General features: G+C 60.7%; 2 protein-coding genes and 1 long non-coding RNA gene across 3 annotated transcripts in view; all 3 read right to left on the bottom strand.

Annotated features, from left to right (window-relative positions):
* LOC109313285 (interferon regulatory factor 4-like) overlaps nt 1-1,215 on the bottom strand; it is a 4,948-nt gene extending 3,733 nt beyond the window's left edge. Inside the window, exon 1 of the mRNA XM_019539778.1 lies at nt 1,210-1,215. Coding sequence (XP_019395323.1) covers nt 1,210-1,215 — 6 coding nt within the window. The remainder of the gene's footprint in view (nt 1-1,209) is intronic.
* Nucleotides 1,216-2,118: 903 nt separating this feature from the next.
* The window catches only part of LOC109313081, a 21,631-nt gene continuing 11,543 nt past the window's right edge, over nt 2,119-12,206 (bottom strand). Inside the window, exon 3 of the long non-coding RNA XR_002101962.1 lies at nt 2,119-2,130. This is a non-coding gene — a long non-coding RNA (uncharacterized LOC109313081). The remainder of the gene's footprint in view (nt 2,131-12,206) is intronic.
* DUSP15 (dual specificity phosphatase 15) lies at nt 2,830-11,906 on the bottom strand. Its single transcript, XM_019539475.1, has 7 exons — nt 11,539-11,906; nt 8,862-8,895; nt 6,006-6,088; nt 5,516-5,565; nt 4,766-4,840; nt 4,102-4,273; nt 2,830-3,802 (listed from the first exon to the last, which is right to left on the bottom strand). Exons 1-7 carry the CDS (start codon nt 11,557-11,559, stop codon nt 3,587-3,589), a joined length of 651 nt encoding a protein of 216 aa, XP_019395020.1. The 5' UTR covers nt 11,560-11,906; the 3' UTR covers nt 2,830-3,586.

Genomic DNA, 12,206 nt, shown 5'->3' on the forward strand with positions numbered 1-12,206 from the left:
GCTGCGCCGGAGCCGCCCGGCCCCTGGAGCCCGGCTCTGCCCTCGGCCCCTCTAGCTGGGCGCGCGGGCGGTGCCACGCGGGCAGCAGAGGCGCGCGCGTCTGCCCTCGCCTACGCCCTAGCGCCGTGCCCCCTTGGTCCCGGGTGGTGCCAGCTGCGTGGGTGACACGCACACCGGCTCTGCTTGAAACGTGGGTGCCAGAGCTGGGAGGCGAGGGGCGAAGCCCCAGCCAGGCCTGCCTGACACCTGTGCTACTGCACCGGGCTGAAGACTTGCACTGGGCCTTGGGGAGATGGCTTTAGCCCGCGGCGGGCTCGGCCAGGATGGGAGCCGTAGCTTGGGCTCTGGCTTGGTGGGCTGGAGAGAAGGGCAGCGGCCTGCTGTGCTGTGGCTCAGCCGCCCCGGGGCTTGGGGCCCAGCCTGCCTGCAGCGGCGCCCGCCTTGGGGCACTGGCTGAGCCGGTCGCGGCCGTGAGAAGCAGCTCCTGCGGTGACCTCTGCCTCGCCAGGCTGGGCCCCGGCGCCAGGCCAGCTTGCTCTCCGCTTCTGAGTCACAGGAAGTCAGTAGCCTGGTGGCTGGGGGCAAGGCAGGAGGTGGGTGGGGGCTAGCAGCCGCAGGCTCGGCTCAGATGGAAATTCTAGACGTGAAAAGGCCGGGATGGGCCTGTGCGACCGACGGCCCCGGGGGACCCACGCAGCCCGTCTCAGGGGTCCTGGGCTAGCCAGGCAGTGGGGGGATCTGCACACGGATGCCGCCCCCCCACCTCAAGCCTCCTCCCTGACCCCCCTGCTCCACTTGCACTTGCAATGGGCTCCCAAAGGGGTTGATCCCTTGTCCAGGGGTCTTGGACCGTGCCTGAGCTGTACAATGCAGGAAGGGGGCCGGGGCTTTCCCTGCAGCCCTGTGGCCGGGTGCGAGCACCCAGGCCTGAGAGAGAGACCGTGGTGATCGGCTGAGTCTCCTGCAAGGGCCTGGCGGGTCTGCACGGTGCGCACCTGTGCTGCAGGCTCTCGGGGGGGCCTTGGATTTATGCCCGTATAGCGAGGGTGTCTCGGGCAGACAGTAATGATATGCCACCCATGGGGCTGCAATGTGGTCCTCTGGGCTGCTGGCAGGTGGCACCCCTGCCTGGGCCAAATCAGTGCCCTGGTGCTGAGGAGGCTGGGCTGGCCTCTTCCTGCTGGGGGAAGGGGGCCCCTTCCTGCTCACTTGCATGCACTTTCACTCCCTCTCTGTGTCACTGGGGCGGCCGCGAAGCTTTCACTTGCGTGTGCGGGGAACTCTGGAGGTGCTCGCAGGGCTGGGGAATTCCACCGCGCAAGTGGCCCCGAGGGGGCCGCCCTGTGGGCAAGCGGGGTGGGCAAATGCAGCTCCCAGCACTGGCAGGGATGCCTCCAGCCCCTGCAGAGAGCGGTGTATGCCCTACCACCCCTACTGCAGGGCGGTTTGGGGCACTGGGCTCTGTGCAAAGGGAGCTGGGGGGCACGGGGAAAGAGCTCCTCGCCTCACCCCCAGGACGTGCGAGGCACTAGGAAGACATTAAGGGCCCTCTTCCTGCAGCCTCCAGAGATCAGACCCTGAGCCCAGGGGTGCATCAGCTTGTCCAGCTCCATGTAACTCGGGCTCGGCTCCAGGCCGCCACGTCCAGCGATTGCATTCGTTCTCCTAATCACTGACGGGGTGGACTGGAGACTTCCAGCTGCCCCGAGAGACGTGGAAATCCTTTTGCTGCACTCCTGGTCTTCCCCAGGGAGACGGCCAGAAACATGCCAGGCCTGTGGGCTTGTGTGGCCTCCACACCTTCACTTGCACATTGTTCCCGGGGCCACGGGGAGCCCCCACACAGGCCTGGGTGAGGCTGGTGGCCTTAGCAAGGCCGTGGGGGCTGAGAGTCTTGCCCTGCCAAACTTGCCTTCCTCTCTGTGGGGCAAGGCAGCTAGCACTCAACAGGCACCGGCTGAGCGCTGTTAATTATTCATAGTAATGTCCCGTTCCAGCATCTGTGGCAGGGACATTACCTACCCCCAGAAGGCGTCTCGCTGGCTCCGCGCAGCTCGCTCGCTCGACCTTGTGCCCTGCGCTCGGCAAAAAGCAGCACTGAAAACCCGCCGGTCCCTGCAGGCTTCTCCTCTCCTCCTGCCTGGAACTGCCCCCAGCTCCCAGGGGTGCGTGCCCGGTGGCCGGGGAAGGACGCTGCTGTGGGGGCTGAGGTGAGGGAAAAGCACCGGGCTGCTGAGCGTGCGGGAAACGGCTGCTCCGGCCCCCAGAGCTGGCGCCTCCAGGATGCTGAGCTGTCTGAGCCCCGGCGGCTGTGGGAGGCAGGGACAGGGGGTCGGAGGGGCCCACTGGTGCTGGTACTTCCTGCCGTCCTAGCAGCCCCCACACGCCACCAGCCTGCCCCCGGGTGCTGGTGTCTGACACCCCCTCCTTGCCCAGGGGCTTCCGTCGCACCCTGGCGAGCCAGGACTGCAGATGGCTCGGTGCTGGGCTGGGGGCCAGAGCAGCCTCTCCCCGGGCTCTTGCAGGGTGGTATTAATGCGTCTGAAAGAGATGGAGCGGGCATGCTGTGGGCTCCCAGCGGGAGCCAGAAAAGGCAGTGGGCACCGCGCTGCTCGGGACCCCCCTGCCGTCCATCTCAGCCACCATGGCATGGCCAGGAGCTGGCCCCTGCCTCTGCTCTCCCCTCCAGCCCTTGCAGAGCTAGGGTCAGAACAAGCAGACTCCCCCTCTTGTCCCCCGGTTGGGATCTAGCTGAGCCTGCTGCACGGCCCTGCTCCTGCTGCCGTGCCCGCCTTCAAGACCGGTCTGAAACGCACGTCCAGCCAGAGCAGGGGTACTCGAGGAGGTTTATTACAGGCTAACCAGGCTGGATGCTCAGTTCTGCGGAGTCCGGCCACGTGTCGCACGTTTTCCACCTCGCAGAGGTACATCCCGGCCTCTGCGGGATGCGGGGTGGCAGGCTCTGAAGCCATGCTCGCTCTGGGCTCGCGCTGTCTTGGCCTGGTGCTTAGCATTGGACCTCAGCCCATGCTAGTGAACTACATGTGCTCACACCCCTGTCACACGTGCTACTTTACCAGGGGAAGCCACTTGCTGCAGCACCGAGCTGTGTAAGAAGCTCCCCGATGTCCTCTGCGTAGCCTCTACTGAAAGTGCTGTGACTGCAACGTCTTGGGAGCAGGGAAGTGCCCCGCGCTGCTGCTGTGAGCCATTGCCCTTGCTGATCTGTGCCTGGGGCCCTTCACACGCTAGTGATGCTGACGGGTACTCGGAGTCTCCTGAATGGGCTACGCATGTTTGCTAAGTGATCCTCTGGCTGTCTGGGAAGGAGAGGGGGAAGAACGAATCCCCTCCCCCTGCAGATGGGGGAAACTGAGGCAGGTGACTGGTCTGAGATCACAAGGGAGCACAGGAAGAGCTAGGATGAGAGCCCGGGCGCTCCTGGCTTGTGGTCCAGTGCTTGCTCTGTGTATGGCGCCTCTCCCTCCACGTACCAGGAGCGATGCTCCAGACCAGGCCTCCGTATCTGCCGGGCTGCGTGGTCCCAGCACGCTCTGCCACACGCCTGCCTGCTCCTTCGCTGGGCTCATTTTAGACAGGTGGGGATACAGGAAAAGGTCCTCTTCACCCGCAGCAGGAAGGGTGCAGTGGTGCCCTTGATGCTTCTGCTCCGGGGCACCGGGCCCTGCCTGGCTCCCTCTGCCCCAGACGCACCTCCTCTACCTGCTGGCAGCAGGGCCTTGATCTCCGCCTCATCGCTGAAGGGGTCTGCTCCGAACCGCTGCTCCAGGTGTCTGCGCACCTGTGGGGAGAAGAGGCTGGTGACGACCCTATCCAGCCTTTGAAAGTCTCCTGGTAGGGGCCTGGTGGGGAGCTCTGCTTCCCCCCGGCTCTCAGTCTGGATGCTGGCCTCTTCCCAAGTCCCCTGTGCTCTTTGAGGATGAAAGTTTGTGGACACAAGGGTTTCCTCCTCCCCTGCCGCCCCCCTTGGCGCGCATGGTGCTTGGGAAGCGTTGTGCCGTGGCTGGGTCCTTGGCGAGCATCCCTTGGACCGCCGCACGCAGAGTGCCGCCTAGGAGATGGGCAGCCCCCCGCGCTCACCTTCCGCACGGCCCCACGGCCAAACTCCTCCAGCTGCTGCTTGAAGCCGGGGTTGGGATTGGCAACGGGTCGCACGGCTTTCACGGCGTCCAGCACCTCCTCCCAGCTCAGGCCCGTCACCGCCATGACGTAGGCGACGACGATGGTGGTGCTCCGGGAGATCCCTGCGAGGCTGGAACCGCAGCAGGACCGGGCTGGCAGCAGGGCCGTGCTGCCCTCCATCGCCCTGGCCTGCCGCAGCCCCCAGGTGCAGCCCGGCCCAGCGGGTTCCCTCCTCTCCTCCCAGACCCCACCCCGGGGCCCTGGCAGTCTCCTCCGTGGGCTTCCAAATCCCTCTTCCTGCCGAAGGAAGCGAAAGCACAAGCCGCTTCTTGGAGTCCTGCCCACCCCTGCGCTTCCCCTTCTTGCCCAGTGCCATGAGAGCAAGCGTCTCTCTCCTGGGACAACAGTCCCAAGCCCCGGAGGAATCCTGAACCGAGCTCTGCTTGGGACACGCCGTGACACCAGACCTGACTGCCAGGCCCCCCAAACAAGGGGGTCCGACAACTTGGGCGTGCCCGGGTCTATGCCGGGTTGCGCTTGTGTCCCACTGGGCTCTGCTGACTCCCCCTGGCACTTTGCCCAGGACAGTGCTGCACGAGGGGCATTTGGGAGGGAGCTTTACCAGTGCACAAGGCAATTCCCACCATGCAGACGACAGTGGTGGATGAAGCTGATACATTCCTTGAAGTGCTTCTTGCTAGCAGGAGAAGGAAAGCTGTTAGAAGCAAGGCTGTGGGCTGTGAAACAGGATTTTAACAGGAGCAGTGGGTGGCCCCGTTCCCTGGTGCTCAGAGCAGTGCCAGTCAAGTAAAATACATTTACCGCCACTTCTCGAGGCACCGTTCACAGTTGCGGCTTTAATGCCTCGGTGCAGCTGTGCTTTCCGCTCCAGATTAGGGCAAAGGGCTCCGAAGCAGTTACAGGCTGCAGGAGCACCCCGGGCAGTGCTGGGCAGCCCTGGGGCCCTGGAGATGGACCGAGATGCACTTTCCAGATGTGAGCTCATGAATCGCACCGGCCAGCACCCGCATGCCATGTGTGTACCCAGAGGGAAAAACTGGCCCTCTAAAGGGCAGCTTTTTCCACTGGCCCGACTGAGCATGCAACCTGCCCTGGGCTCCTGCTTGCCCTGATGCTAGGTGGCCTGTGACCACCTTGCAACCCCACGTGCAAACCTCAGGCAGGGTGCTCCGTCAGGACCGAGGTGAGAGGCATGCCCTGCTGCACCCTCCCAGCTTCGTGACCTGCCAGGTGCCGCTTGGAGTACACGCTAGGCAGCCTGGCAATGCCCGCAAACCCTGTGAGCCCTGGTGTTTCTCTGGCTCAGGGCAGGGGAAATGTGACTTGGGCGCAGCCCTGGCTTGGTACTTACATGTTGGCCTCCGGGGCATCCGGCAGGGGAATGCGCAGGTAAGTGATTTCCTGAAATGCATCAAAGGCATGGGACAAATGTTGGAGGTGAGGAGCTGGTGTTTTCGTCCCTCTCCACCCCAGAAAATGCTTCCAGAGTCCAAGAAGCCACGTTCACCGTCTCCCTGGGATGGCAGGCCAAGGGAGGCAGCGGTGAAGCCAGATTGCCGTGTGACAGGTACAGATGAAGACAGACCCGGGGAGATAAACTGATCCTGACTATTGCCTAGAGGCAGGCAGGCTCTCCTTGATCGCTTTGCCCTCTGAGCACATCTTTGGCATTCCCAGAGTATGGGGTTATATTTGCCAGAAAAGCTATTTTCTAGGCTCGAGGAGCAGAGGGATTCCTCTGGAACGGGGGAAGGGGCGGGGGTGGGGGGGAGCCAGCATGGTTGTGTGGCCTGGGGGATAAGAAGAAGACACTGGGGAGAAGTCGGGGGTCAGCTACCCACCTGCAGCAGTGGCTGGGGAGATTCGTGGATTGAAATGATGTGGGTGATCTTATTCCTGTTCAGTTGCTCCAAATCTTTGGCATCTGCATGGGGGAACACGTGCAGTGAGCTTCCAGTGTGCGCTAGCTTCTTACACTTCCATTCCCAAGCATCTGTAACCCCATCCCTAAATTGGGGGGGGGAGGGGATCTTCCTCTTTGCAAAGGACCGCCAGTGACCCAGTGTCCCCAGCAGCCCAGTGTTTTGTGGCTGCAGTTCTGGTCTCTAGTCCGGGCCTCAGCCACGGCTCTGGAAGGAAAGTGGGCTGCTCTTCTCAGTTGTTGTTGCATTTTTTTCCCTCTTGTGACTTTTTTAGCAGCAGACAACTCAAGCCCAGCACTAATATGCTTTCTCCTGTCCCGGTTTTGGGAGTCTAAACTTCCAGGGGGGTATAAAGCACTGGCTTGCAGTTCTAAAACACCATGTGCTAATGGCATGCCATAAATTTTTAATAAATAAAGAGAGCCTCCAGGGAAACGCTACATGCCAGGATTTGTGTGAGAGGGAGGAGGCGGGGGGAGCAGGATCTGCCTCTCCATCCGTCTCTCTACATTGCCCATTACCCTATGATGTGAGCGTCTGGCAGGCAGAGTGATGGTAATTGCAGTGACACGGTTTTTAAAGATGTGCTTGGTGGCTTGCTAGGGACAGAGAGAAGGCTTCCAGTTGGAAGGCACGTCTTGAGCAGAGACGGTTTGCAATCTATTAGGCCTTAAATCTCTGTTGTGATTCCCCCCCCGTCCCCCGTCCCCCCAGTCTCTGGGTTGAGTGGTGCTTTTTATGGCACCAATCCAAGACGGTGTAGTAGTTTGGACTCGCTGTAACCTTTCTGATTGATCTGCAGTCTGAGGATGCCCCCGGGGACATCTCGTACTATCCTTTTGCTGGGGTGGGACCAGTGCCTCTGGGAAAATCCCCTACGGAGGAAGGGCCTGGGGTTGGGCCCTCACAGTCCATGGCTACACATGCTATTTTCAGGGATGCCTCATGGGAAACCTACACCAGAGTTTTCAAACGAACTTGGCACCCGCGAGTAGGAGCAAGTGACTGTGCTGGGGGTACCCTGGATAGGAGACCCTCTTGACAGTGTGTGCACAACTGGTGGGTGCTGAGCACTTGAAAGCCTGGGCCTGAATGCTTTGGAAGCACTGGGCTTCAGAGTCGCCCATGCTGAATGCTGCCTTGCCCACAAGCATCCCATCGACCTCCGTGCCACGGCTGGCTCGGCGGGGGTGAATGCGTCGGAGCCTGCTCTCTGCGCAGGGTCAGAGCAGCGCTCCGTGCTGCACACGCCGCATCTCCCAGCTTGGCCATCCCCCCCTCATGAAATGCACCGTTCGAGCTCGCTGGGGAAGCCTGACGCCCGAGCCGTCGCCTCTCCAGTGCTTTCTAGCCCCCTCCCTGCACGGAGAAGTCCGGCGACCGGCACCTGCAAAGGGGTGCTCGGCCGTGCACGAGTCGCGTTCGGGAGGTTGGAGGAGCTGATCTAACACTCCTTCTCCACCTGAAATCTGTGCTCCCCGATGGCAATCCCACGCGGCCCTGTTGGCGGCCATTCAGAAACATGCTCCACGCCACGCTGCCCTTTGTATTGAACAAGGGCAGCCGAGAAGGCTTTTCAATCACCAAGCTGTCTGTCTCAATGCACAGAAGCGGAGACAATGGCTGCACTTGGCTGTGGTCAAGTGTCATTTCAGATATATCTTCTGCAAGGGGGAGGGGGGCTGCATCCTCTGGCAGGGCCTGGGCCTCTGGAAAGAGGATCTGGGGAATTGCAGATGAAAGGGGCCTCGGACTGACTGATGCCATTACAGGGAAGAAGGAGATCAAAAGGGAAAGCAGAGTCTTGCCCTGTGTTTCTTCCCAGGCCTGTGGAAACGGTTACACATCTCTGCTTTACTGTCTCTTACTGTGCCTGCAGGCTGCATGCAGGAGCCAGCCCCAGGCCGGCAGAGTTTGGCATCCTCTGCTAGCCAGAAAGCAGGTGATGACGGGTACGTTGCAGAGCAGGGCAGCGTCCCGGTTAGCTGCCTCGGGTGCCCTTGCAGCACATAGCAAGTGTACGGCATTGGCCCCGCTACCGGGCTGTGGAGAGGCAGAGTCGCTGTGCTGTGCTGTGCTGTAACTCGGAGCCTCTTCATGTCAGATGTGCCGTCACAAAGCCCTAGGCTCAGTCAGTGCCGTGTGTTTGCTACCTCCCCCAGCACCACCAACGCCATCGTCCTCACGGCCCTGGTCCCCTTCCTTGGAAATGGAGAAACCTCCTCCCACCCATTCAGCTTCTGTCTTCAGCAGGGCAGCACAACCTTCCTGTCCCTGCCAGGCCAAGGACGTTCCCCTCTGCTTCATTACATCCCTTCCCGCAGGGCCTGGGGTGGATGAAGCCGGAGGGGCTCCCGAGCCAGGGTGATGGAGCAGAGGGGCCCAAGCCAGGAGGGGAGCACAGAGACTGGGGGAGTGAGAAATCACCTTGCAGGGGGGATGAAGCACTTACATTAAGCAATGAAGGAAGGACCTTGGCTGCCTGCTGTGGCTGCCAGGTTTGTAACCAGGACTGGCATCATGACCCCGAAATACATGCAGACTAAGGACTTCCTCGCTGCGAGGAGATCTCCCGTGCTGCAGCCCGCTGCCCGTCCTTTCCCAACCGCCCTGTGTGGTATTTCCAGTGCTAACAAGGCTGCAGGGTGGTGGCCTGGCATGGAGGGAACACGGCTCCCTCGATGGGGGGTCACGGGCAGAGGCCATGCACGGCGCGGGCTGCTGGCTGTTGCCCCAGCTGGGGTACTTCTGTCTAGCTGCAGCGGTACCACTCACCTATGAAGTTTCCAAGGTAGAGGCCCGGGATGATCTGTGGGACACAAAGAGAAGGGTCCGGCTGTGAGTGGCTGCTTTGCACGTCACACGCACCCACCCTCGTCCCCAGGAGCTGACTGCAGTGAGCGCGTGACACGTTCCTGAAAACAACGCAGACAAAGGAAATGGCTGGTGTTCGCCGCCCACCCTCCCCTTCCTGGACCTCTGCACACTCCTCTGCCTCTGCAGCCACTCGGGCTTTTCCTGTGGCCGATGCGTGTGTGACTTGTGTAGGGTGAGGACCCTCTCTCTGTGTGCCCGGGTCCACGTGCTCCAGCGAGCCGTGTCTCGTACCGGGGCAGGGCGAGCAGACCGGGCGCCCCTGGGCTCGCTCTGAGCAGCTTGCTCGCTCCGTAAGATCATTCCTGGGGCTCTGTGCCGGGCAGCGGCACCAACCCCATCCATCAGCCACGTGAAAAGCAGGGAGAAAGTCTGTCTTAAATACGTTGTCTTGTATTTCTAACTGGCCATCTCAAAGTGACACGTTGGCCTCCGCCTATCCCGGAGACGGTACAGGCTCCGTGCTGCCCTCCATTCAGTCCACGCAACCCCAGGGCCTCCTCTGGGTTTGCCGAAAAGGGAAGTAAGAGCAGCATTTTTAGGTTGATAAAACTGCTCTGTGTGGGAGGCTCCTTCAAGCTTGAAAAGGATGAGTGGGGTTTGCTGTGGCATTTTCAATCGCCCTCCTTATAAATTCTCACTAATGCTGGTTTGCTGGGGCCTTTCCCCAGGCAAACGCCACGCGCTGGACACAAATCCAGCTGTTCAGTACTGGGACGCTAAATGAGTCGCCTAAGGCCACCCGGAGAGTTCAGTGGGGCAGAAGCAGGAAACGAACTTGTCCCCTGCCCACCACATCAGTCTCTCTTCTCCATCTGAGCCGAGACGGGGCACTGGCCCATTAGGTTGTCCTGGTTTTTGGAAGGAAACTTCTTTTCCACACAAGAAATAGCAAGACCCTTTGTCGCAGGCTGCACGAGAGCAACTGGGGGCAGAGTGTGTGCACACGCGTGAGGGCACAGTAACGGGTCTAATCTCTCTAAAACTCTGGCCCTAAGTTTGTAAAGTCTCTAACCTATTTCCACAAACAATGAATGCCACGTCCTTGTACAGTGCTAATGCCCACATCGAGGCAATATGAGCAGAATTAACGTTTTGGGGACACTGTGAGCTCCAAAAGTACTTTCTGGAGAGGGAAATCTTTATTTCCCTGAGCCATTGGCAGCACCTTAGGTTATCTGATGTGGGAGAATTTTAATAAAACCCATTTTACTCTTAACAATGTTTATCTCTGTACTTGGCATTTCTTCGTTTGGAGGATGAAGACTGATTATGTCCATATCGCTGTTGTTTACTGTGGATTTCACTTTCAGTTTCAATGACCAGTCACGAAAAGCACAGGGGACAAATTATTTTGCATCAAAACTGTTGTTGTGGTGGTCTCCAAAAAAACCCAACCACCCCAGAACCCCTTGTTTTTAAATCATAAAATAAATGTTTGGCTCAAATGCAAATTGATGTGGTGCCTTTAATCGTCTGCTCCTGGACTGGAAATGAGATTGCTGTGTTTCAAGGGCACCTCCAGAGAGGAGACTGCAGTAGCAATAAATGTAGGCATGGTCCTATTACACAATCGCAGTCCTGCTCTGCTCTACGCCTCGGTGACATCCTCATGCGTGTGCACTGCATCCTGGGGGAGGATACTGCAAAGCTCCTGCCTGGGCAGCAGTTTGGGGCAGGGAGGGAGAGAACTGTAAAGGGTTAAGCAGAGGGGGATGAAAACACTCTCCTTTAACCAGGAAGCAACACAAGGACCGGGAAGCGGTGGCTGCTCTTTTCATGAAGCTGTGCCTTGGATACTCCAACCCCACAGGCTTTGCTGTGAAGAGTAACAGGCCCTGGGAATAGCGGGGGGCAGAGCGGGGTGCTGTCCCCATGGATCTCCGCGCACGGACAGCACTTAGGTGGTGGCAACCTTGTTTTTTCCCTCGGGTGCTTGCAGGACACAGGGCTGCCTAGTGCCGCAGAGGGCCACCGTAGAGATCACAAGGTACCCCTGTTACATCAGCTCTGGCTCGTCTTTTTTAAACTCCTCTCTGCTGTCCCCAAACCGGCTGCACCACCCCCCTTGCACTCAGCCTCCCCTCCTGCCATGCCGCCTCTGGGAACGCCCAGGAGGCTTTGGGTCCAGCTGTGCTCAGCCTGTCACCAGACACCCACCCCTGCTCCAGCAGCTCCCTTTCCTCTGTGACCGAAGGCAGGCCTTGCTGCACCTCAGGTAGATCCCCAGCTCCAGCCGCTGCCCGGCTCTCGTCTTCCGGGGCACGAGACCCAGGCAGCTTTACCCTGAATCCTCCCAGTGCCGAGCAGCCCGTCTCAGGCTAGGTACAGACGTTCGACACGCCCGCGGTGGAACGGATCTAAGTTAAGCGGTGTAGTTGAGATCCGTCGTGAACAGCACACACGTTCGCCTCTTGCCGCGGGGGGCAAGTCTTGGACCGGGCCCCACCATTTTTAAACCAGCCTGTTCTGTTACGGGGGCGGCCCAGCTTCCGATCGCTTACACCGGTTAAAGTGCAACGTCTGTACCTGGCCGGGGCCAGCAGGGCCCCACGAGGCTCTCGGTGTTGCTCGTTACCTTGTTCATGCCATTTCCCATGGTCCAAAACGACCGCTGCAGGAGGCGGGGGAGCAGGTGTCCTCGTCTCCTCGCACAGCGGCGCTCGGCCAGTCGCCCCTGCCAGCGCGCAGTGACAGGACGGCAGTTTTGGACCCCCCCGGGGTCACGGCCTTTTGGGGCTTGGGTTGCGTGTGGTTTGCGGGTTTTTTTCCTCTGCTCTTTCACAAGCCGGGCTCTGGGCAGCAGCTGCGCGTCTCAGGGGATGGGATAAGTCTCCTCTGGTTCCCCCGCCGGCTCTGGGGGCCCCGCCTCCCGCCCAGGCGCAGAAGTCGCTCCGTAGCGGCCTTGCACCGGTTGTTCTCTTGGCCCGGGCAGGGACAGCGGAGGGGGGGCGCCGCGGCCCCGGCTTCGCGCTGCTGCCCTCCAAGCAACCGTGCACAAAGCCTCCGTGTTCGGAGAGGAACAAAACCCTTTGTCCGGCCTGCTCCGCGACAACGGAGCTCTGTTCGGCCGCGGGGCGGGCTGCCCGCGCCCGCCTGTGCCCCCGGGGGCCCCTGCCGCTGGCAACGCTTCCGACTCCTGCCCTTGCCCCGTGCGGCCGCGGTCTCCCGAAGCGCGCTGCCAGCCCCTCGGCTGGGGCAAGGAAACGGGAGCAGAGCCCGCTGCGGGTGCGCGGCGCCCCGCCC

The sequence above is a fragment of the Crocodylus porosus genome, unplaced genomic scaffold (assembly GCF_001723895.1).
Source record: "Crocodylus porosus isolate Cpor-Errol unplaced genomic scaffold, CroPor_comp1, whole genome shotgun sequence".
Classification (NCBI taxonomy): domain Eukaryota; kingdom Metazoa; phylum Chordata; order Crocodylia; family Crocodylidae; genus Crocodylus; species Crocodylus porosus.